At 41.9% G+C, this 26609-nt stretch overlaps 1 protein-coding gene across 1 annotated transcript in view; it reads left to right on the forward strand.

Moving 5' to 3' along the window:
- C3HXorf58 (chromosome 3 CXorf58 homolog) overlaps nucleotides 1-25271 on the forward strand; it is a 34344-nt gene extending 9073 nt beyond the window's left edge. The window contains exons 5-9 of the mRNA XM_040423650.1: nucleotides 1482-1593; nucleotides 10109-10240; nucleotides 13667-13896; nucleotides 22497-22644; nucleotides 23817-25271. Of these exons, the coding sequence (XP_040279584.1) occupies nucleotides 1482-1593; nucleotides 10109-10240; nucleotides 13667-13896; nucleotides 22497-22644; nucleotides 23817-23990 (796 nt within the window). The 3' untranslated portion in view covers nucleotides 23991-25271. The remainder of the gene's footprint in view (nucleotides 1-1481; nucleotides 1594-10108; nucleotides 10241-13666; nucleotides 13897-22496; nucleotides 22645-23816) is intronic.
- The last annotated feature ends 1338 nt before the right edge of the window (nucleotides 25272-26609 follow it).

A 26609-nucleotide genomic window follows, 5' to 3' on the forward strand; every position in this document is an offset into this window, starting at 1 on the left:
GACTTTCTCCAGACTTAAACACGCCCTCTTCCTCCTGAGTAGTTGATCGCGAATATTCAAATCTCAAATTTTTATCGCGAATATTCTAATCGCAAATTTATATCGCGAATATCGGCACTATCCCGTTCCGACGGGAGCGCACACGCAGCGTTCAGGACTGCCCACTACTATGTCCTCCGTCTTCTGTATGTAGCAACGCTGTTTTATGCCTGGGGGAGGAAAGAACATGCTGCACTCACTAGGTAATTCAATACCAATACAAAAGTATTAACTAGGGAACTAAGGTAAACTTAGTCAAACCAATTCAATTACATAAAAAAAAAAATATGACAGTTACCCTTTAAAAAAAACTATGAAAAAAATTATGAAAAAACACCAAAATATGAAAACCACTCTTTCCCGATTTTACATATAAAAATGAATAAATAAACACAGCAGGCATTGCTGCACCCAAAAATATTAAAATATCAAAATATTTTTTCTGTGCGGTGAACGCCGTAATGGAAAAAATTTAAGCTCACAATTCGCCATCTTTTGGTTCCCTCCCCCCCAAAAAATTGAAAAAAAAAATTGAAAAAAAGTTATACGTACTCAAAATGGTACCAATAAAAATACAACTCGTCCTTCAAAAAACAAGCACTGACACACATCTGTGGACACAAATATATAACAGTTAGGCCTCTTGCACACAAACTGTTTTTTTTTTCCGTTTATGGTCCGTTTTTTGCGTTCCATATACGGAACCATTGATTTCAATGGATCCGCAAAAAAGAAAACGAAGGTACTCCGTATGCCTTCTGTTTCCGTATTTCCGTTTTTCCATTCCGTTCAAAGATAGAACATGTCCTATTATTGTCCGCATAATGGACAAGGATAGGACTGTTCTATTAGTGGCCTGCTGTTCCGTTCCGCAAAAAACAGAATGCACACGGACGTCATCTGTATTTTTTGCGGATCCGTTTTTTGCGGACCGCAAAATACTGAAAAAGACATTTGGTTGTGTGCAAGAGGCCTTATGGGTATTAGAAAATGGAGATGCAAATAAAATTTTGTTTAAAAAAGTTTAGTTTTTTTTAAAGAAGTTAAGCATGACGTTTAACTATAACTGTAACTAAAACTATACAAGTTTGATATTGCCGTAATCGTACCAACCCACAGAATAAGAGTGTCTTGTCATTTTTGGCATACAGTGAACACTGTAATCTAAAAGCCCAAAAAAAATTGTTTTTATTTTTTAAGCCCTCATATTGCTATGTGAAAGAAAAATGTAAAAAGGTGTGGCTTTTGGAAGGAAGAAAGGAAAAAACTAAATTAAAAAAAAAAAAAACTGACCCGACCCTTAAGGGGTTAATTAGTGCATGCAATATTTACTTCTGAATAGCAAAATATTAGGTTTCCATCCTCATCATGAGATATAAACTGATCCACTGTCCCAGGAATAAACTCTGTACAGTGAAACGTAGCATTTTTCTCTTTTGCAGATTTGCAGGCTATGAATTTCCACCATTCATTGTTTTTAAGATTTTCCACAATTCTGGGGGCCATGGAAACCGGTATATCACTGGAAAGAGAATAATTATCCCTTCAAGTGAGGTAAAGAGTATGTGGATAGATATGACACACACAGATTAGGTAGATAGATGCTTGTTAATCAGGTGATTGGCGGCACATTTGCAGACCATTACAGGAACGGTGGTACTGAAGACAGACAGAGAGATGGATAGATACTGTAGACAGACAGACTGGATGGATAGATAGATAGATAGATAGATAGATAGATAGATAGATAGATAGATAGATAGATAGATACTGTAGACAGACTGGATGGATAGATAGATAGATGGATAGATAGATACTGTAGTCACATGAGATGGATAGATAGATAGATAGATAGATACTGTAGACAGATACTGTAGACAGACAGACTGGATGGATAGATAGCTACTCTAGTCACATGGGTTAGATAGATAGATACTGAAGTCACATGAGATAGATAGATAGATAGATAGATAGATAGATAGATAGATAGATAGATAGATAGATAGATACTGTAGTCAGACAGATTAGGTTACTTTCACATTTGCGGCACTATAATGGTGTCCGGTGGAGATCCAGTGGCAACACAGCAAATATGCAGAGAATTGGCCGGACAGAAACTGGACGATTCCCAACATTCTATGCCGAAACAGCCTGTCGGAAAGCTGTACCACATACAGTACAGACCAAAAGTTTGGACACACCTTCTCATTCAAAGAGTTTTCTTTATTTTCATGACTATGAAAATTGTACAGTCGTGGCCAAAAGTTTTGAGAATGACACAAATATTAGTTTTCACAAAGTTTGCTGCTAAACTGCTTTAAGATCTTTTGTTTCAGTTGTTTCTGTGATGTAGTGAAATATAATTACACGCACTTCATACGTTTCAAAGGCTTTTATCGACAATTACATGACATTTATGCAAAGAGTCAGTATTTGCAGTGTTGGCCCTTCTTTTTCAGGACCTCTGCAATTCGACTGGGCATGCTCTCAATCAACTTCTGGGCCAATTCCTGACTGATAGCAACCCATTCTTTCATAATCACTTCTTGGAGTTTGTCCGAATTAGTGGGTTTTTGTTTGTCCACCCGCCTCTTGATGATTGACCACAAGTTCTCAATGGGATTAAGATCTGGGGAGTTTCCAGGCCATGGACCCAAAATGTCAACGTTTTGGTCCCCGAGCCACTTAGTTATCACTTTTGCCTTATGGCACGGTGCTCCATCGTGCTGGAAAATGCATTGTTCTTCACCAAACTGTTGTTGGATTGTTGGAAGAAGTTGCTGTTGGAGGGTGTTTTGGTACCATTCTTTATTCATGGCTGTGTTTTCGGGCAAAATTGTGAGTGAGCCCACTCCCTTGGATGAGACGCAACCCCACACATGAATGGTCTCAGGATGCTTTATTGTTGGCATGACACAGGACTGATGGTAGCGCTCACCTTTTCTTCTCCGGACAAGCCTTTTTCCAGATGCCCCAAACAATCGGAAAGAGGCTTCATTGGAGAATATGACTTTGCCCCAGTCCTCAGCAGTCCATTCACCATACTTTCTGCAGAAGATCAATCTGTCCCTGATGTTTTTTTTGGAGAGAAGTGGCTTCTTTGCTGCCCTTCTTGACACCAGGCCATCTTCCAAAAGTCTTCGCCTCACTGTGCGTGCAGATGTGCTCACACCTGCCTGCTGCCATTCCTGAGCAAGCTCTGCACTGGTGGCACTCTGATCCCGCAGCTGAATCCTCTTTAGGAGACGATCCTCGCGCTTGCTGGACTTTCTTGGACGCCCTGAAGCCTTCTTAACAAGAATTGAACCTCTTTCCTTGAAGTTCTTGATGATCTTATAAATTGTTGATTGTACCTCAATCTTAGTAGCCACAATATCCTTGCCTGTGAAGCCATTTTTATGCAACGCAATGATGGCTGCTTGCGTTTCTTTGCAGGTCACCATGGTTAACAATGGAAGAACAATGATTTCAAGCATCACCCTCCTTTTAACATGTCAAGTCTGCCATTTTAACCCAATCAGCCTGACCTAATGATCTCCAGCCTTGTGCTCGTCAACATTCTCACCTGAGTTAACAAGACGATTACTGAAATGATCTCAGCAGGTCCTTTAATGACAGCAATGAAATGCAGTGGAAAGTTTTTTTTGGGATTAAGTTAATTTTCATGGCAAAGAAGGACTATGCAATTCATCTGATCACTCTTCATAACATTCTAGAGTATATGCAAATTGCTATTATAAAATCTTAAGCAGCAACTTTTCCCATTTACAATATTTATGTCATTCTCAAAACTTTTGGCCACGACTGTAGATTCACACTGAAGGCATCAAAACTATGAATTAACACATGTGGAATTATATACATAACAAACAAGTGTGAAACAACTGAAAATATGTCATATTCTAGGTTCTTCAAAGTAGCCACCTTTTGCTTTGATTACTGCTTTGCACACTCTTGGCATTCTCTTGATGAGCTTCAAGAGGTAGTCCCCTGAAATGGTTTTCACTTCACAGGTGTGCCCTGTCAGGTTTAATAAGTGGGATTTTTTGCCTTATAAATGGGGTTGGGACCATCAGTTGCGTTGAGGAGAAGTCAGGTGGATACACAGCTGATAGTCCTACTGAATAGTAACATAGTACATAAGGCCGAAAAAAGACATTTGTCCATCCAGTTCGGCCTGTTATCCTGCAAGTTGATCCAGAGGAAGGCAAAAAAAAACTGTGAGGTAGAAGCCAATTTTCCTCACTTTAGGGGAATATAAAATTCCTTCCCGACTCCAATCAGGCAATCAGAATAACTCCCTGGATCAACGATCCCTCTCTAGTAGCTATAGCCTGTAATATTATTACGCTCTAGAAACACATCCAGGCCCCTCTTGAATTCCTTTATTTTATTCACCATCACCTCCTCCTCAGGCAGAGAGTTCCATAGTCTCACTGCTCTTACCATAAAGAATCCTTTTCTATGTTTGTGTACAAACCTTCTTTCCTCCAGACGCAGAGGATGTCCCCTCGTCACAGTCACAGTCCTGGGGATAAATAGATGATGGGATAGATCTCTGTACTGACCCCTGATATATTTATACATAGTAATTAGATCTCCCCTCAGTCGTCTTTTTTCTAACGTGAATAACCCTAATTTTGATAATCTTTCAGGGTACTGTAGTTGCCCCATTCCAGTTATTACTTTAGTTGCCCTCCTCTGGACCCTCTCCAGCTCTGCTATGTCTGCCTTGTTCACTGGAGCCCAGAACTGTACACAGTACTCCATGTGTGGTCTGACTAGTGATTTGTAAAGTAGTAGGAATATGTTCTCATCACGGGCATCTATGCCCCTTTTGATGCAACCCATTATCTTATTGGCCTTGGCAGCAGCTGCCTGACACTGTTTTTTGCAGCTTAGTTTGCTGTTTATTAAAATTCCTAGATCCTTTTCCATGTCAGTGTTACCGAGTGTTTTACCATTTAGTATGTACGGGTGACTTGCATTATTCCTTCCCATGTGCATAACTTTACATTTGTCAGTGTTAAACCTCATCTGCCACTTATCTGCCCAAGCCTCCAATCTATCCAGATCCCTCTGTAGTAGTATACTGTCCTCTTCAGTGTTAATTACTTTACACAGTTTAGTGTCATCTGCGAAAATTGATATTTTACTATGCAAGCCTTCTACAAGATCATTAATAAATATATTGAAGAGAATAGGGCCCAATACTGACCCCTGAGGTACTCCACTAGTGACAGTGACCCAATCTGAGTATGTACCGTTAATAACCACCTTCTGTTTTCTATCATTGAGCCAGTTACTTACCCACTTACAGACGTTTTCTCCCAGTCCAAGCATTCTCATTTTATATACTAACCTTTTATGTGGTACAGTGTCAAATGCTTTGGAGAAGTCCAGATACACGACATCCATTGATTCTCCGCTGTCAAGTCTAGAACTTACTTCCTCATAGAAACTGATTAAATTAGTTTGACATGACCGATCCCTCACGAAGCCATGCTGATATGGCGTTATTTGCTTATTTCCGTTGAGATGCTCTAAGATAGCATCTCTCAGAAAACCTTTGAACTGTTTACCCACAACAGATGTTAAACTTACCGGCCTATAGTTTCCAGGCTCTGTTTTTGGACCCTTTTTGAATGTTAGCACCACATTTGCCATGCGCCAATCCTGTGGGACATTCCCTGTCAGTATAGAGTGCGCAAATATCAGAAATAAGGGTCTGGCTATGACATTACTTAATTCCCTTAGGATACGGGGGTGTATGCCATCCGGTCCTGGCGATTTGTCTATTTTGATCTTTTTAAGTCGCTGTTGTACTTCTTCCTGGGTCAGACAGGACACTTTTAATGGGGAATTTATGTCAACATTCAGCATTTCATCTGTTTATTTTCCTCAGTGAATACATTGGAGAAAAAAATATTTAACAGCTTTGCTTTCTCCTCGTCGCTCTCTGCGAATCCCCCCTCATTACTCTTTAAAGGACCGACACCTTCAGATTTATACTTTTTAACATTTATATAATTGAAGAACATTTTAGGGTTAGTTTTACTCTCTTTGGCAATTAATCTCTCGGTCTCTAGTTTGGCCGCTTTTATTTGTTTTTTACATGTTCTATTTTTTTCCTTATAGGAAATAATAGGAATAGACTGTTAGAATTTGTATTATGGCAAGAAAAAAGCAGCTAAGTAAAGAAAAACGAGTGGCCATCATTACTTTAAGAAATAAAGGTCAGTCAGTCAACCGAAAAATTGGGAAAACTTTGAAAGTAAGGGCTATTTGACCATGAAGGAGAGTGATGGGGTGCTGCGCCAGATGACCTGGCCTCCACAGTCACCGGACCTGAACCCAATCGAGATGGTTTGGGGTGAGCTGGACCACAGAGTGAAGGCAAAAGGGCAAACAAGTGCTAAGCATCTCTGGGAACTCCTTCAAGACTGTTGGAAGACCATTTCAGGGGACTACCTCATCAAGAGAATGCCAAGAGTGTGCAAAGCAGTAATCAAAGCAAAAGGTGGCTACTTTGAAGAACCTAGAATATGACATATTTTCAGTTGTTACACACTTGTTTGTTATGTATATAATTCCACATGTGTTAATTCATAGTTTTGATGCCTTCATAGTCATGAAAATAAAGAAAACTCATTGAATGAGAAGGTGTCCAAAGTTTTGGTCTGTACTGTATGTAAAAAAATAGTGATAGATAGATAATGTAAACAGATATATTACATACACTGAACAAAAATATAAGCACAACACTTTCGGTTTTGCTCCCATTTTGCATGAGCTGAACTTAAAGATCTGAAACATTTTCTACATACACAAAAGACCCATTACTCCCAAATATTGTTCACAAATCTGTCTAAGGGTCCATTCACACGTCCGTGGTGTGTTGCGGATCCGCAACACACCCGGCCGACACCCCCTATAGAAATGCCTATTCTCGTCCGCAGCTGCGGACAAGAATAGGACACATTCTATCTTTTGCGGAGCTGCGGACAGGAAGTTCGGGGCCGCACTCCGCAAATGCGGAAGCGGAGAGCACATAGTGTGCTCTCCACTTCACGTCTGGGCCCATAGAGAATGAATGGGTCCGCACCCGTTCCGCAAAATTGTATGAATTGTATGAATGGGTCCGCACCAGTCAGTATCTGTTGTCTCACGCAGTGCAACACATCTCCGTTGCATAGAGTTGATCAGGTTGTTGATTGTGGCCTGTGGAATGTTGGTCCACTCCTCTTCAATAGCTGTGCGAAGTTGCAGAATATTGGCAGGAACTGGAACACGCTGTCGTATACGCCGATCCAGAGCATCCCAAACATGTTCAATGGGTGACATGTCCGGTGAGTATGCTGGCCATGCAAGAACTGGGATGTTTTCAGCTTCCAGGAATTGTGTACAGATCCTTGCAATGTGGGGCCGTGCATTATCATGCTGCAATATGAGGTGATGGTCGTGGATGAATGGCACAACTATGGGCCTCAGGATCTCGTTGCGGTATCTCTGTGCATTCAAAATGTCATCAATAAAATGCACCTCTGTTCGTTGTCCATAACATACGCCTGCCCCTACCATAACCCCACTGCCACCATGGGCCACTCGATCCACAACGTTGACGTCAGCAAACCACTCATACGACGCCACACACGCTGTCTGCCATCTGCCCTGAACAGTGAAAACCGGGACTCATCCGTGAACAGAATGCATCTCCAACGTGCCAGACACCATCGAATGTGAGCATTTGCCCACTCAAGTCGAGACGAACAGCAGTCAGGTCCAGACCCCGATGAGGACTACGAGCATGCAGATGAGCTTCCCTGAGACGGTTTGTGCCGAAATTCTTTGGTTATGCAAACCAATTGTTGCTGCAGCTGTCCGGGTGGCTGGTCTCAGACGATCATTGAGGTGAACATGTTGGGCTGGTGTGGTTACACGTGGTCTGCGGTTGTGAGGCCGGTTGGATGTACTGCCAAATTCTCTGAAACGCCTTTGGAGACGGCTTATGGTAGAGAAATGAACATTCATTGCACGGGCAACAGCTCTGGTAGACATTCCTGCAGTCAGCATGACAATTGCATGCTCCCTCAAACGTTGCAACATCTGTGGCATTGTGCTGTGTGATCAAACTGCACATTTCAGAGTGACCTTTTATTGTGGGCAGTCTAAGGTATACCTGTGCAATATTCATGCTGTCTAATCAGCACCTTGATATGCCACACCTGTGAGGTGGGATGGATTATCTCGGCAAAGGAGAAGTGCTCACTAACACAGATTTAGACTGGAGACTGGGACTTTTGTGTATGTAACAAATTTTTTAGATCTTTGAGTTCAGCTCATGGAAAATGGGAGCAAAACCGAAAGTGTTGCGTTAATATTTTTGTTCAGTATAGATGTGTGGTAGACTGACAGCTAGGTAGTGTAGACACACAGATAGACTGGATAGATAGATAGAAAGTGGTGCCTCATTTTTTGGAGATATTCATCAGTGGATGTGTATGCCGGTCGCAGGCGCAGTGAGGAAGCCAGCAGCAGGAGCGCGTCCTTCACTCACTGCACCTGTGCCGAATACTAAACTGGAAGGCTCAGGCGCGAGATTTACGGGACACTGAGGAGAACTCAAAAGTCAATCAACTGGACCTAGGCGTGCCATAGGGTGCGTAGACAGAGCCTCTAGGTGCTGAAGCAACTATTTTAAAAGTCTTTATTTTAAGAGAACGGCGGCAGGCAGGGAGTTATAAAGCATACTGTTATTTACTGCTGAGATTAGCACATGACAGAAACCCTTTAAAACCTTTACATCACCATATTCTGACCCCCAGAATTTTTTATAGTTATATCTACTGAGCTGTGTGGGGGCTAGTTTTTTGCGGGACAATATGCAGTTTTTATTGATACCATTTTGGAGTGTGTGTGACTTTTTGATCACATTTTATTTAAAAAAAAATTTCAGTAAGAGAAGTGATGAAAAAATGGCGAATCGGCTATTTTTACCCTTTTTTCCATTACGCTATTCACCGTATTGGAAAAATATTTTTATACTTTAATAGTACAGGCGTTTTTCGGACGCAGTGATGCCCATGCTGTTTATATTTTTTGTTATTTATGTATTTTTTTTTTTATTCTATGGAAAGGGGGGTGATTTAAAGGGAACCTGTCATCAACTTTATGCTACCCATACTAACAGCAGAATAAAGTAGAGACAGGTGAGTTGATTTCAGCGGTCTTCTCATTTAAAAGTTTAAAGTAAGTTGTTGCCGAGAACCAACATCACAATCATTGCAGACTAGGCCTGGAAAAGAGTCACGGCCTCCTGAGAAGAGTCCTGGTTATTCATGAATTCCTGCTCTCCTGCCCACCTGCTGATGACTGACAGGCTTCTACCTAGTTTTCTCTCTAGGAGAGAACTGCCAATCATCAGCAGATGGGTGAGAGAGCAGGAGATTATAATAACCAGGACTCTTCTCAGGTAGATTTGACTCTTCTCAAGGCCTGAGCTGCAATGATTATGATGCTGGTTCTCAGCAACCATTTACTTTTAGTTCATGAGTGACACACCGCTGAAATCTTTTTATTTATTTTTTAAGTTTTTTCTTAAACTTTATGATTTTGTAGGTCGTTTTTGAGGCTACAAAACTTTATTTATTTTTATTCTGTGCCATTATGTTTATTTATATCCATATTGGTGCAGAATTGCTCATTTCTTATGTTGGCCTGCCACCTTCTGGCCAAAATAAGAATTGCAGCTTCAATGCACTGGGCCTCTTCAGAGAGACCCAGTGAATTGAAATCAATTACCGGCATCCTCATTGACCACAGAGGATGCCGGTAAGAAGCTTGATCACGGCATCTAGAAGGCTTGATCACGACATCTAAAAGGTTTTAATGACCATGATCAGCATTATTTGCGGTCGCGGTCTTTAGCCGCGGGTCTCTGCTATTTGAAACAGCAGAGACCCGCTGGCCATGGCACTGGCAGCAAAGGGGTTAAGGTCAGAAATTGGCCATTCTAAAACACAAATGATGTCATGATTTTTTAAAATCAATTATGCTTTGTATTTTGTAGGCTGCCACTGATGCTTGCAAATTGATGGGACGCCGTGTGTATTATGAGCAAATGATCTGTGATCAGCTTGAACATGAGAAATACAGAATAACAGATGTTGTGGATGTGGCAACCTTTAAAGATTACATGCAAGTAAGAGACATAAAACTGTGAACTTGAGAGTAAGAGTATAGCTACACGGCGACATGTGTCGACTATTTAAAGGGGTTGTCTGAGTTATTTTTTTGTGCTTTGTATGTTTCTAACTAATCACATGTAAGGGGTTTACAATTAACTTCCTTAATCTGCAGTGGCTTCTTTCTCAGATTTCACTGAGGGTCACATGGCCTGTGATGTCAGCTTCTCTCACTGCTCTGATCATGTCTTATACACAAGCCTAGTCTGTGTCTGTGCAGGAGTCGTCACTGTGCTGGCCACACCCCCCTGAGCTGTATGCTGCTGTCTGCCCTGTGTCTCCCTCTGCCTGGATTCTTCAGGAAAGATTAACCCCTTCAGAAGCAAAGACTCAGGGCTGGAGGTTTTGCAGAGCAGCTGCAGGCAGTGAAGAGACAAATGCTGGGCACAGGAGCTCTGCAGAGCATTGGACAAGAACAGGTAGGGGGAAGATCCTGTGTGTATCAGCAGTGTCATTGTACAGCTGGGACTTGTAGTCCTACACATAAAACATGCTACTGAGTATCCCAGCAGTCAGACATTTTACTCAGGGCAGCTTTTATTCACTCCCTCTGCAGAGCAAGGGGAGGGGCACAAAAATTAATGAGAAAAACCTCACAGATTGTTATTACTGCAGATAAACAAAGGCCCAGAAGAGAACCAGGGAAATGAGGAAATAGAAATTGTTTGACTTCAACTTGCCTAGCTTATCTATATATTGCTGCCCGTTAGATTTACAAGTGCTGTATTTTTTTTTTATACGTAACTTGGACAACCCCTTTAAGAACTGCGATTTGGCTTTGAAAACACAGCCATGTCGCTTGTCACACGCAACGTCCATTAACCCCTTCCTGACATCCACCGATGTCAGGTGTTTAAAGATGGAGCCCACTGTGGAGCGGGCGCCATAGCTGCCAAGTGCCTGCTGTTTCACACAGAAGACACCTGGGGCTAATGTCTGCGATTGGCGATAACCCCTCAGATGCCGTGGTCAAATGTGAGCACAGCATCTGAGCACTGAAAAACCGGGAGAACTGTTTGTTGTCTGTGGAAGGCTGTAGGCTCTGGTGGCTATCACAGGTATATTCCAAAAGCCTGCAGTTGGCAGCACTACATAGGAATATCCAGAATTTTCTGTTTAATAATGCATTAAATCCCTTTACTGAATAGAAATGGCAATCAGAGGATTAGGTCCCCTCATTTACATATGAATAAAACTCAGTTTTTGCCCCTGGTGAACATTCAAAAAAAAAGACAAAGCTACCATTTGACTGACCTATAGTTATGCTACAGCGCTATGTAAGCAGTCTATAAGGGCAAATTGTGGTGACAGACTCCCTTTAATACTAGGCACTTACTAATGTATTGTTATTCTCCATTTTGGCTCCTTTGCTGGCTAGACTCATTTTTCCATTACATTGTACACTTCCCGTTTCCATGGTTACGACCACCCTTCAATCCAGCATCTGTGGCTGTGCTTGCACACTATAGGAAAAAGCGCCAGCCTATGTGCGCTCCTATGGTCCCGACTACCAGTGCTTTTTTCTATAGTGTGCAAGCATGGCCACAGATTCTGGATTGCATGGTGGTCGTAACCATGGAAACGAGAAGTGTATAATGTGATGGAAAAATGAGTCTAGCCAGCAAAGGAGGTAATATGGATAATCACGGTCCAAAATTTAGGAAAACTTTGCTTCTAAACGAATCCGAATTTCCTTGCGCTTCATGGGAACTAATTGGTTTTCCTAAAATGGCGGCTGCACGTGTTAAAACACCCATAATGCCGTGTAAGCCAATCTGCAGGTAGCCACAGCTAGGCAGAGCCCTATAAATGTTGACCTGCGCGGTCGCTGCATTTTCCTGTCATAGGGAGAGATGTGACAAGATTCTCATTCACTAGGGACGATGATGCTGAAAACTGTTAACAGAGAGTACAAGCATAGAGCAGGGAGACTGTAGGGAGAGCGCAGAAGATTGCTGAACTGCAGATTGCTGCACTTTATTGCCATGTACATAAGTGTGCAGTCTTCTGTCTTGTTCTGTGAGGAATAGGACCTTTGATGACGTCACTACGTTCATCACATGGTCCGTCACATGATCCATCACCATGTTAAAAGATCATGTGATGGACCATGTGATGAGCGCAGTGACGTCATCAAAGGTCCTATTCCTCACAGAACAAGACAGAAGAGATGCCAGCTGCGCGAACAAGTAGATTAAGGTGAGTTAAATTATTTTTTATTTAATTTTTTTAGCCCCTCCAGCCCTATTGTGCTATGCATTCTGTATTCAGAATGCTATTATTTTCCCTTATAACCATGTTATAAGGGAAAATAATAATGATCGGGTCCCCATCCCGATCGTCTCCTAGCAACCGTGCGTGAAAATCGCACCGCATCCGCACTTGCTTGCGGATGCTTGCGATTTTCAGGCAGCCCTATTCACTTCTATGGGGCCTGCGTTGCGTGGAAAACGCACAAAGAGGAGCATGCTGAGATTTTCACACAACGCACAAGTGATGTGTGAAAATCACCGCTCATGTGAACAGCCCCATAGAAATGAATGGGTCAGGATTCAGTGCGGGTGCAATGCGTTCAACTCACGCATTGCACCCGCACGGAAAACTCGCCCGTGTGAAAGAGGCCTAAGGGTTCTTTACAGCTTTGTTCACACATCGCAGGTTTTGCAGTTCTTTTTACAGACAATGAGGTGTGGATTTTAAATGTTTATTAATTTTTTTTTTTAAATGAGTCCTAGCACACAAGTTTTCAATATACTTTACCTTCCCTAATGAATTCCTTATGAATTCTAAGATCTCTGCTTTTAGTCGCTCCATGGGAACCTTCTTTAATTACTGCTGAGCCTAGGCCATGTGACTGATGAACATGACGTCGGCGGGGGTTCCGGGAGTCTGACCCCCCCCGATCAGATAGTGAAGACCTATTCTGAGGACAAACACTTTAGGGTACGGCTAAATAAAAGGTTATGGGTACATGGTGACATTTGTTGTGCGACATAAATGTCACAACATTTAATACAATGTATTTCAATGATGTCGCAATGTGACATGCTGCGACTCGACTTTCGTAAAAAATCTGACTTGGATTTTCTGCAATTGTCGCGTTGCAGTTGCAGCATGTCGCATTCCAACACCATTGAAATACATTATATGTAATGTCGACATGTAGCCAAACCCTTAAAGAGATCTCATCCACATACTGCGTAAAAGCTCTATAGAAGAAATCAGCCTTTTAAATCCACAGCCGTGTCAATTTATACGGTGGATTTCCATTGTGGTTCTCATGCTTTACAAAGCATAGGATAAAATCTGCAGTAATATTCCACTGTGGACATACAATATATCTGTCAGCTTCACAAATTTACAATACCCTATTTATTTTTCAGTATACAAGTCACCTTGATGAGACTCCAGCTCATCAAGGAGGGAGGGAGAACTGCTGGAGAAGATTATCATTGAAAAATATGCCAAGGACAACCATCATGTATGACATAGTGGACTATGCAGAATCAGGAATCCTGTCCAGTAGACTCAAAGAGGAAATGAAGCTTCTCCTTCAGTTACCTTACACTGAAGATGTACAGCGCCAACAGCTTAGTGCTGTCACACAAGTCAGGTTATATGATGCAGACATTATTACTTTGGTAGAGAAGATATTTATTGTGTTTGACTTCACATTTTTCCTGGCTGTAATACTTTACTTTGTGTTTTTTTGTCTTAATTTCTTAAAGGGGTTTTCTGGTTACACAAAAAAAAAAAATAACACCAGAATTGTATATAAATTAGATGATGAAGTTCTGAGTGTATTTTGACTCCTCCAGCATAATTGCGATCTGTGACCGGAATCCTGAGTTTACATCCCAGCGCAAGACTCTGTCACGTGCCGGGGGTCCAAGGCAGACCTCCGGGACGTCAGGGAACACAGGCGCACTACATGGAACAACGGGTGAGGACCCACTGTGCCACTGACTGGCAATACTCTGGAAGGGCATGACTAAGCAACACCGGGTATTCACTAGAGCCTTAGATGGTGAGGAAAGGCATGGGCCGAAGGTAGTTTCCAGGGGCTACTCCAGAGCGTAAACCAAGTCAGTGGCAGCTGGTCCAGACAGACCAGGAGGTACCTGAATTAGGTACCGGCAGGTAGTATAAACATACAGGCACATCAGAGACAGAAGCAGTTACCTGCGCCGCAAGCAAATAGAAGCAAAGAGGCCCCAGGCAGAGCTGCACATAGAGACTGTGGCAATGTGAACATTGAGGTGTTGTTTCCCTAGGTTCCAGTCCGGGACTTAGGGCATGCTCATGTCCAGGGATCCTATTTAATCCTGCTAATGGATCTTGGGTGTGTCTCACTCTGGAGAGTGTGCAGACAGAGGCCTGGTGAGGCTCTGTCAGTGTGGTCTCAGCTAGGCAAAGCTGAGGGGCCACAAGGCTATGCAAAAGGTCAGAGTCAGGAGGACTGCTAGACCACAACCCCCTCCAAAGGTACTGCATTTGTTACAGCCTGAGGGCTGGTGGACTGTATGTCTGGGATAAGCCGCACCTGGTTCCATGTGTGAACGCTATCGTATAGCCGAGTTAGGGATACGATGTTTATTATGTTTAGGTAGAGCCCAGACGGGCAGGCTTTTGTTTTATGCCATGTTGTGTATGAAGAGTGTAAAATAAATTGCACTGTTTGGACCAGAAACCCAGTGGTTATGAAGATCCTTGTGAGAATGACCCCCGAATAAGAGGCGATCCCTTACAAGACGTAACCAGGAGCAACGGAATACATGGAGAACCCCAGATCAAAGAGACAAGGCACATAACAGGCTAGAGCAGAGACAGAAGCAGTTACCTGCGCCGCAAGCAATAGAAGCTAAGCAGCCCCGGGCAGAGCTGCACAGAACAGAGAATGGGCAATCAGGCATACGGGCATTCCCCCTCTAGGGAACACAGGAACCCTCTTCCGAAGGCAGGATGGAACAACAGACAGACATGAACAGAACGGGGACGGAAGCCAAAGGCACTACAGGACAGACATGAAACAGGATACATTGGAAGCAGTTAAGCACTGCTAGGCTCTCAGATGCAGTTACGCACTGCTAGGCGATGCACGGAACAGAACAGGATAACAGACCATAACATGATACATCAGACAGGACAGGTACAGATCAGAACATGACATATGATGCAAAACCAGGCGACACCACGCAGAAGGGTAGATGGAAAACCCCCAGGAACAGAAGAGATGTGCAACACCTAGCAGCCACAGACAGGACAGACTGACAAAGACTGAACCCCAGAACCACAGCTCAGAGGTCTAAATAGCTGGGTAACAAGGCACCTGGAAAGCCACACCCAGGCACAACAGACAGGGGGAGTTAATCCCATCAGAACTGGAGCTCAGAACAACAGGATACACAAGTACAGAACCAGGCGGTGCCCCTGGCAACCGGCATACACGGAAACACCCACAGCCAGTAGGCCAGAGCACAACCAACCCAGCACCACAGACAATCAGAAGCATCACGGGGAAACAACCTCCCGCGACACCACAGAGACGGGGAGAGCAAACATACACAGGTGGTTCACAACAGACCCCGCAGCCAGCACGCAGCTCCTAGCAACCAGCCTGCACAGGATTTCGGCCTGCAGCCAGTACGCAAGGGCACATGCATAGGACGGAAAACGTCACCGTGAACCGCACTATGACAGATTCACTGGGAGTGTCTTTAGCATCAGGTCTCTCCTTCCCCTCCCAGCTGGAACATCACAGATCCAAGCAGGGCCTAGCAACCTCATTAGTATATACTTCAGTGAATACTAATGAAGTTGTATTGGATATGGGTTGGGAGAGAGGCCCTCTTACAGGTCTAATCAAGATTTGAACCCCAGACCTCCTATATGTCAGGCAGAAGAGTTACCATTACACTATAGACCTACTCTGTTGGAAGAGCTGAATTTTCAGTGCCTTAAAAGCTACTTTCTTCACAGGCATAACACTAAATAAATAGTATATTACTGGAATGAAGAGGAAACCTTGCGTAATTTACCAATCGCTATACAGTGTTCACTATATTGTGTGTGTTTTATTCTGATTACTGGGATACCAAATACTGTTTTGTGATATTTCATACAAAGTATGCTACAGAAACTTTAACCCCTTAAGGACATAGGACGTACCGGTACGCCCTATTTCCCGAGTCCTTAAGGACCAAGGACGTACCGGTACGTCCTAACTTTTAAATAGGCATTCCGGCGCCCCAGGGGTTAAATGGAACGGGATTTCGGCTGAAATCCTTCAGCTGGCATCCTGTGACGCCAGGGGGGGTCATGTGACCCCCCCCGTGTCGGCGATCGCAGCAAACCGCAGGTCAATTCAGACCTGCGGTTTGCTGCGCTTTTTGCAGTTTCTGATCCCCACGGTCCCTGGTTAGGGGTGGGGGCGTTGCGGGAGGCGGGCGGTACGGCAGGCGGGATCGCGATCCCCCGCCCGCCTCCCCATGAATGATCGTTGGCTTCTAGTGGGTATACCAGGGTGCCAGCACATTACTGGCACCCTGGTATAAACGGCTGACATCTGTGCAGATGTCAGCCGTTTAACCCTTTCCATACCGCGGTCCGTACGGACCGCTGTATGGAAAAAGTTAACTGTCATCGGTCAGGGAGCTCCCTCCCTCTCCATCGGGGGGCTGCTGTGCCTTTGCAGCCCCCCGATGGAGAGGGAGAGAGCCCCCAGAGAGCCCCCCTCAGCCCTGTGCTTACCCTTCCCCGTCTGCGAAGTTGTGGCAGACGGGGAAGGTTCCCATGGCAACAGGACGCCTGCTCAGGCGTCCTGCTGTCCATGGTGCTGAACAGATCTGTGCTAAAAGCATAGATCTGTTCAGTGTAAGTAAAATACAGTACAGAACAATATATATTGTACTGTACTGTATTATACAGACATCAGACCCACTGGATCTTCAAGAACCAAGTGGGTCTGGGTCAAAAAAATGTAAAAAAAAGTGAAAAAAGTTAAGATAAAAAAAAAAACATTTATCACTGAATAAAAATTAAAAAAATAAAATACACTACACATATTAGGTATCGCCGCGTCCGTAACGACCTGATCTATAAAACAGTCATGTTACTTTCCCCGCACAGTGAACGCCATAAAAATAAAAAAATAAAAACTATGAGAAAATTGAAATTTTGCCCACCTTACTTCCCAAAAAAGGTAATAAAAGTGATCAAAAAAGTCGCATGTACGCCAAAATAGTACCAATCAAACCGTCATCTCATCCCGCAAAAAATGAGACCCTACTCAAGATAATCGCCCAAAAACTGAAAAAACTATGGCTCTCAGACTATGGAAACACTAAAACATGATATTTTTTGTTTCAAAAATGAAATCATTGTGTAAAACTTACATAAATAAAAAAAAAGTATACATATTAGGTATCGCCGCGTCCTTATCGACCGGCTCTATAAAAATATCACATTACCTAACCCCTCAGGTGACCACCGTAAAAAATAAAAATAAAAACAGTGTAAAAAAAGCCATTTTTTGCCATCTTACGTCACAAAAAGTGTAATAGCAAGCGATCAAAAAGTCATATGCACCCCAAAATAGTGCCAATCAAACCGTCATCTCATCCTGCAAAAAATGAGACCCTACTCAAGATAATCGCCCAAAAACTGAAAAAACTATGGCTCTTAGACTATGGAGACACTAAAACATTTTTTTGGTTTTAAGTTATTGTATAAAACTTACATAAATAAAAAAAATTGTATACATATTAGGTATCGCCGCGTCCGTGACAACCTGGTCTATAAAAATACCACATGATCTAACCTGTCAGATGAATGTTGTAAATAACAAAAAAAAAAAAAGTGCCAAAAAAGCTATTTCTTGTTACCTTGCTGCAAAAAAAGTGTAATATAGAGCAACCAAAAATCATATGTACCCTAAAATAGTACCAACAAAACTGCCACCCTATCCCGTAGTTTCTAAAATGGAGTCACTTTTTTGGAGTTTCTACTCTAGGGGTGCATCAGGGGGGCTTCAAATGGGACATGGTGTAAAAAAAACAGTCCAGCAAAATCTGCTTTCCAAAAACCGTATGGCATTCCTTTCCTTCTGCGCCCTGCCGTGTGCCCGTACAGCAGTTTACGACCACATATGGGGTGTTTCTGTAAACTACAGAATCAGGGCCATAAATAATCAGTTTTGTTTGGCTGTTAACCCTTGCTTTGTAACTGGAAAAAAAATATTAAAATGGAAAATCTGCCAAAAATTAGAAATTTTTAAATTGTGTCTCTATTTTCCATTAAATCTTGTGCAACACCTAAAGGGTTAACAAAGTTTGTAAAATCAGTTTTGAATAGCTTGAGGGGTGTAGTTTCTTAGATGGGGTCACTTTTATGGAGTTTCTACTCCAGGGGTGCATCAGAGGGGCTTCAAATGGGACATGGTGTCAAAAAAACAGTCCAGCAAAATTAGCCCTCCAAAAACCATACGGCGCACCTTTCACTCTACGCCCCGCTGTGTGGCCGTACAGTAGTTTACGGCCACATATTGGGTGTTTCTGTAAACGGCAGAGTCAGGGCAATAAAGATACAGTCTTGTTTGGCTGTTAACCCTTGCTTTGTTAGTGGAAAAAATGGGTTAAATTGAAAAATTAGACAAAAAAATGAAATTCTCAAATTTCCTCCCCATTTGCCAATAACTCTTGTGCAACAACTAAAGGGTTAACAATGTATGCAAAATCAGTTTTGAATACCTTGAGGGGTGTAGTTTCTTAGATGGGGTCATTTTTGGGTGGTTTCTATTATGTAAGCCTCGCAAATCGACTTCAGACCTGAACTGGTCCCTAAAAATTGAGTTTTTGTAAATTTCTGAAAAATTTCAAGATTTGCTTCTAAACTTCTAAGCCTTATAACATCCCCAAAAAATAAAATATCATTCCCAAAATAATTCAAACATGAAGTAGATATAGGGGGAATGTAAAGTCATCACAATTTTTGGGGGTATTACTATGTATTACAGAAGTAGAGAAACTGAAACTTTGAAATTTGCAAATTTTTCCAAATTTTTGGTAAATTAGGTATTTTTTTGTGCAAAAAAAAATAATTTTTTTGACTTCATTTTACCAGTGTCATGAAGTACAATATGTGACGAAAAAACAATCTCAGAATGGCCTGGATAAGTCAAAGCGTTTTAAAGTTATTAGCACTTAAAGTGACACTGGTCAGGTTTCCAAAAAATGGCCTGGTCCTTAAGGTGAAAATGAGCCCGGTCCCTAAGGGGTTAAATGGGTTATCTGGGAATTTATATTGATGACCTGTTCTCAGGATAGGTCATCAATATCAGATAAGTAGGGGTCCGATAACCAGGACCCCCCTGCCGATTAGCTGTTAGAAGAGTCTGGGCGCTCCATGAGCGCCATAGCCTGTTCCTAGGCCATGTGATGCCACCGTACATTGGTCACATGGCCTAGTTGCGGCTCAGCCCCATTCAAGTCAATACCAGGCATGGCTGCTATATGATGTACAGCGCTGTACTTGGTAAGTGAGCGCAGTGGCTTCCCGAAACAGCTGATCAGCAGGGGTGCCAGGACTCAGACCCCTGCTGATGTGATATTGAAGATCTAGCCTGTGGTTAGGTCATCAATATTTTTTCTCGGATAACCTCTTTAATGTTTTTTTTTTTTTTTTTTATAATTCTTTATTACTTTTCAAAAGACAGACATCACATCCAGAGTGCATACCTCTGAACATAGAACAGCACAGTGAGTGCAAAAAGAGCAATTCAACACATTTACATAGGGGCATTAGGCATACAATAATAAAGTTCAGCCAATACAAGCAGCCAAATTACATTAGCATAATCAAGTAATCTTTTCATGTAACTAAGATGAGCTAGAAGACTGGAGTAACAGGCGGCCCAACGTCCCCCTCAGTTGACCATCTAAGTACCACTCAGTGAGTGTGAACGGTTTCATAATTTGTTGTATTTCTTCATCAGACATACAGTGAATAATAAAAGGTTTCCATTTATAAAAACAAACCCTTAGCTTGACGTTCTTTCGCATCTAGGGTATTCAATCTTTCCATATGAAATACATTTTTTAATTGTTCTATTATGAACTGCAACCCCGATGCATCTCCTTGAAGCCATTTTTGTAGGATACTTCGTTTTACTATCATACATATAATATGAAATAAGCGGGGTAGACCTTCTCGGCCAACCTCACCATTCCCATAATGAAATAAATACAATTGGGGGGGTCAATAAAAATTCCCTTCCCCAGAACCTTCGGACCAATTCCCCCACCTCTTCCCACAATCGCCTGCTATACGGGCATGACCAAATACCATGAAATAAGTCGGTGTATCCCAAACCACACTTCGGACAGTTTGTTATTCGGTCTGGTTTAGCTGAATGTGGAGGGATATTAAAGCCATATATGGCCCTCTTTAATGGTTTTTGCTTCGTTATTTTTTTTTTTAGTAACAATAACTTTGTAGAAAATTGTAACTTTTACCGTACATGAAATCTGAAAGGTAAAAAATCTATTTTTTGCCATAACTTTTATGATAAAGATTATTTTACTGGTCTAAGTGAGATTTAAACCCCAGCCCTTCTGTACAGTAAACAGCTACCTTACCCACTGAAAAGATCTGCTGTAAAGCTTGAAATTTTTTACGCCTTATAGGATTACTGTTTTTTTTTTTTTACGTTTACTTGTTGCAGTAGTCATAAAATAGTGGTGTTCATGTGCAAATTACAGATTATTAACATATTATTTATGGTGATTAGTAAACAGCGTAAATAAAAATGAGTGGGGGCACACAGTTTGCCTGTATGGAACTCTGAAAAAATCCCCCCTAAGACACAGCATGATTGCTGACATCACGTCTACAGGGCAGTGTTCAGGAGAATAAGCAAAACACTACCCTGAGAGGCATAGGTCACTGGTGATGTGTCTACAGGACAGAACCTTACAAGTCTTGACACGCCTCAGATTTAGACATGATGTCATTGACTGCGATGGAGTGCTGGAAAATGGGGCATTACAGATAATCAATCACTATTAGGCCTCATGCACATGACCGTAGTTTCGGTCCGCATTTTGTGTGGATCGATGCAGACCCATTCATTTAAATGGGGCCGCAAGAGATATTGGACAGCACACTGTGTGCTGTCTGCATCTGTATGTCCTTTCCGCGGCCCCACAAAAATGTAGAACATGTCCTATTCTTGTCCCTTTTTCGGACAGGAATAGGCATTTATAACAAAGGGGAGGACGTGTGGATCCGGAAAATGCAGAATGCACACGGCTGGTATCTGTGTTTTTCAAATCTACAATTTGCGAACCGCAATAACTGATACGGTCATGTGCATGAGGCCTTAGTAAGTGAGAACGTGTTGTTTCCTGTCAATTGATGCTGAAAGTTGCTAAACTGGAATACCCTTTAATATTTACTTAAAGGGGTTGTCCCAGATAATGAAAAATCTTGGACAAGGCCTGCAATAGTCTAAAGTAAAAAAATCACCTTGTATTCACCCCTTCTCCAGAGGCATTCTTTGTAGTGCTGGTTCAGTCCCTCCACCACTTGTTTACAAACTGCATTGGGGACACTAAGTGACTGCTGCAGCCAATCACTGTCCTCAGCAGCAGTATAACGCTGAGGATAGTCATTGGCTGCAGCATTGCTCACCAGAATAAAATGTTTTCATCCCCTTCCAGAACCAAGGTTCCATTCCTGCAATATCCTGTTTTTATATGTAGATAAGCTGTTTGGTGCAACAAGGGCATCCTGATTGCTCTTGTCACACTAAAGCTTTGCTTCTTCTAGAACCAAGCCCCTCCCTCTCTGCTTTGATTGACAGGGCCCAACAAGATTACATGGCCACTGTCAATCAAAGCAAGGAGGGAGGGGATAGTCGCTAGAAGGAACCCTCTTTGCACCAAACAGCTCATTAGGAAAACAAGATATTGGAGAAACTGAGTTTCGGATTGGGAAGGGGATAGAAATCTTTTATTCTGGTGAGCAGTCAACTATCCAACGGTGCTCTATATTTAATAGGAAGGCCCGTGGTGACAGATTGCCTTTACACTGGGAAATACCATAAAATCATCCCATTAGTAGCTGCAATGAAAGGAATATTAATGACAAAATTCACTGAGGATGTATTTATTTCTTCAAGTAATCTGTTAACCTAAATTTTCCTGTTTCATATAGATCACCCGTGCCACCCCCATCATCAGCCATTTCGACCCACTTCTCATCTCTCTATTCTTTGGCACCAAGAAATTCATCCCGACGATCACATAAGGCTCGCCTAAAAGTAGCAAAAATGAAGAGAATTTATGGTCCAGGAAAAGAACAGGTAAAATGACAAATAAAGCAACTTTTCCCTAAAAAATGATTTATGAGAACAAAAAAGGTATTTCTGGTAGTCATAAGATGTTTTTTTTATTAATATCAACATGTAAAATACAGGAAAATTAGCAAGTTGGCCACAATATTTGCCAAAACCCCGTAAACTGTTGTGCCACATTGTAAAGACCGTCATACTTTACCACATCTGCTCCATAGAAGACCCTCAGCTGTCCATCAGTGGGCTATGTTAACAGTGTAGAGCCGTGATCACTGCATCCGTAGAAACCAAGATGATGGTTGGAAATATACATCCACCGCAACCATCATAGATTGTTATTCCTTATAGCCAAAAATTTGTGGACACCAAATAATCATACCTATATATGCTTGTTGGACATTTGACTCCTTAACCATCAATGATATTTTAATCACTTACTGTCCCCAGTGGGGCTCAAAATCTAAATTCCCTATCAGTATGTCTTTAGAAAACCGAAGGACCCAGAGGAAATCCACACCAACACAAGGAGAACATACAAACTTCAAGCAGATGTTACCCTTGGTCATATTTCCACCCAGAACCCCATGCTAACCACTGAGCCGCCACTTTTAACACCGGGACATCATGATCATTTGTGTAAGGGTACTTTCACACTTGCGGCAGAGGATTCTGGCAGGCAGTTCCATCGCCGGAACTGCCTAGCGGATCCGGCAATCCGGACGCAAACGCATGCATTTGTGAGACGGATCCGGATGCGGATCTGTCACACAAATGCATTGCAATACCGGATCAGTCTTTCCGGTTGTCATCCGGAAAAACTGATTTATTTTTCTCTCATTTTTAAAGGTTTGCGTATGCGCAGACCGCAAAACCGGATCTGTTTAGCCGAAACACTTGGGGCCGGATCCGGCATTAATGCATTTTAATGGAAATTAATGCCAGATCCGGCATTTCGGCAAGTGTTCAGGATTTTTGGCCGGAGAGAAAACTACAGCATGCTGCAGTATTTTCTCCGGCCAAAAAACGTAAGAGGGACTGAACGGATTGCTCTCAATTCAGAATGCATTAGGATAAAACGGATCAGTTTTTTTCCGGTATCGAGCCCCGATGACGAAACTCAATACCGGAAAACTTTAACCCAAGTGTGAAAGTACCCTTAGACGGCTTCTCTCTTTTTCTAGGATCAGGATGATACAAGAGTTGTCAGCCAACAGCTATCCTTGGGGCAACAACAGCAATCAAACCAGGTTATGTTTTCTGATGATGACTGGGATGAAGAAGCAGAAAAACTTTATGCTTGGAGTCAAAGCCTGTCTTTGGAAGAATCTGAATTGCCATCCCCTGTACACCTGTAAAAGCTCTTATAATTTCATTTCTACAATCAGGTGTGAACTGTGTAAATGATATTGAATATATTGTACTGTGTATAATTGATGATTAGATTGTGCCTTTTGATAGGCTCTTCTGTTATCTTTCTTTTGGCAAAATAATTAATCTGTACAGAGATATAGGAAGATAAAATATGGGGTTACATATGTTGTGTTTAATGCAGCACAGGTGTCTCACACAACATAAGTTGTCTCAGTTAAGTGTGTGGGCATTTGAAATCATAGCCTGGTGGTGTATGATGGGCTACGATAACTAGGCGTGCTGCCACTATAGCTACTGATTCGTTGCAGCTCTCACAAGCCGTTTAAGGCTATGTCACCTCTGCAGCCATTTAAACAGACCAGAGGTGAGGACTTGAGCGGCAGAGCTTGAAACAGCTGTGAATTAAGGAGTAAGTATATGATAGTTTATTACTTTAACATATTTAAGGGCTTTATGGAGCTTTTGAAAAAAGTCAGTCACACAACTCCTTTAAAGTGTAACGGTCATATTTGAGCTTTTCCCTTAGTTACGGCTGTTTTGAACCCAATAATGAGGGTCTTCTCAAAATGGCCCCTCTACCATTTCTCCGAGGCCAAAACTGCCTTCCCTCATTTCACATACACACTTTCTTTAGCCAGCATCTTCCTGCCAGCCAATCAGATTGGATTACTGAGAGACACGCCTCCTCACTCTGAAGCCTAATGCAGGCATGCAGTTTGGAGGACCACCCCTCTGTCTTCTGTTCACATTGAAGGGAAGACAGAAAAGCCCTAGCAATGGTCTTTTAAGGGACCAGTGGACATTAATGAAAGCTGTTATTATAAGGTAATTACAGATCTTTTGGCAGTCATTGACAGACTAACTCAGGTATACATGCCTAGGTCTACTAAACTAGCAAAGTTTTAAAAAAATATGACAGTCACACTTTAAGACCACTATTATTTGCCTCACACATCTTGCTCTTCTCATATTACCCCATCAACAACCGTCCAGCACACAGAGCGTTTGCCCAAGTAACGTGAACAGTTTAGGTTTTCTTTTTTCTTTCTTTTTTTTATTTATTCAGGCACACATTCTGAGCACTGGGTAAGTCGGCTCCTGTGCTGCACAGCTATTGATATGTAGTCTTATGATCTTAATCTTAGATCTCTAGGCACCTATCCATATATCTTACAAATAAATGGAAATAGGTCAGTTTGACCACCCCCTCTCCCAGTTTACACAATAATAAATCCCCTGTACTTACCATGGCTCAGGCTCTTTACTGCTTCCAAACATCATGGTATAGAAGACATAGATGATCAGCTATAAGAAAGAACTAACAACTTGCAATGCTTGAAGACTAAAAATTTTATTTACATCTCTTTATACACAACTGTACATAGTTTATAATAAAACAATATTAAGATACCCATCCAAAACAAGTTTCAAAGAGTAAAACATTTATAAAAAGTTAGAATCTTTATTATGTCAAGCTCTACTAATTAGCCCTGGAGGAGAGTTTTTCAGTGGTACATTTTCAGAAAAAATTTCAGAACATGGCTTAGTCACTGAACTGTTTAAAAATGTGAAATTCTGTTGTTTTTATTTATCTGCCTCACTCTTAGTACAATAATTAACACCTGGTTGAAAAGTATTACTAAGGGATACTTGTTACATATTTTTTAGTTCCCATTTAGTAGTACAGAGGACCAAGAAGTGGCATAGCTCTTCCTGGCTATATGTATTGTATGAAGTAATAAAGTACTGTGATTACAGCAGCCTCTGCGCCAGTTCAAGCACTGTTGTAGAAGTGTACTAATAGCGAATATTAATTCAGAAGACCGAGAAATTGTTAAATCTCAAAATTATAAACTGCCCAGTGAGATCTTTGAGATTAGATAGATAGGTTATATTGGAGATGAAATGAAAACACCATACATTACGCGCATAGATACATTTTCTTTTAGTTAGTTCAGAATATGGATAATACATAGGTTATAAATGTACAATAGATAATATAGTTTAATATCTGTCATGCAGTGTTTGCATTTATTTATGGATTTGAGCTTTGAACTGTGATGTTTGTCAGTCAACACAGAATCTTTACAAATCATAAATGTTAGAGATTTAATAATATTTGATCATTAACAGGAACGTCCATGGGATAAATCAAGAGTCTGCTGCTGTAGATCGATTTATTTAAAGCTTTACCGCTAAAATCAAGTAAAAATAGAACAACAGTCACATAACCCACAAAATTTAAATCAGGGGAGCCACACAGGACTTAAAAGGGGGCGGGGGGGGGGTGGGGGCAACCACCCCAAACAAACCTATACAACAAATCCTGTCGCTACAACCCCACTTAGATGAAATTCCAGTAATTCACACTTGAAGAAAACATACAGTAGATACACTTAGCTGGCTTCCTTAAAGGGCATCTGTCAGCAGATTTGTACCCATGAAATGGCTGACTTGTTGCATGTGCGCTTGGCCGCTGAAGGCATCGGTGTTGGTCCCATGTTCATATGTGCCCGCATTGCTGAGAAAAATGATATTTTAATATATGCAAATGAGACTCTAGGAGCAAAAGGGGTGTTGCTGTTACACCTAGAGGCTCTGCT

This window comes from Bufo bufo, chromosome 3 (assembly GCF_905171765.1).
Source record: "Bufo bufo chromosome 3, aBufBuf1.1, whole genome shotgun sequence".
Taxonomy (NCBI): domain Eukaryota; kingdom Metazoa; phylum Chordata; class Amphibia; order Anura; family Bufonidae; genus Bufo; species Bufo bufo.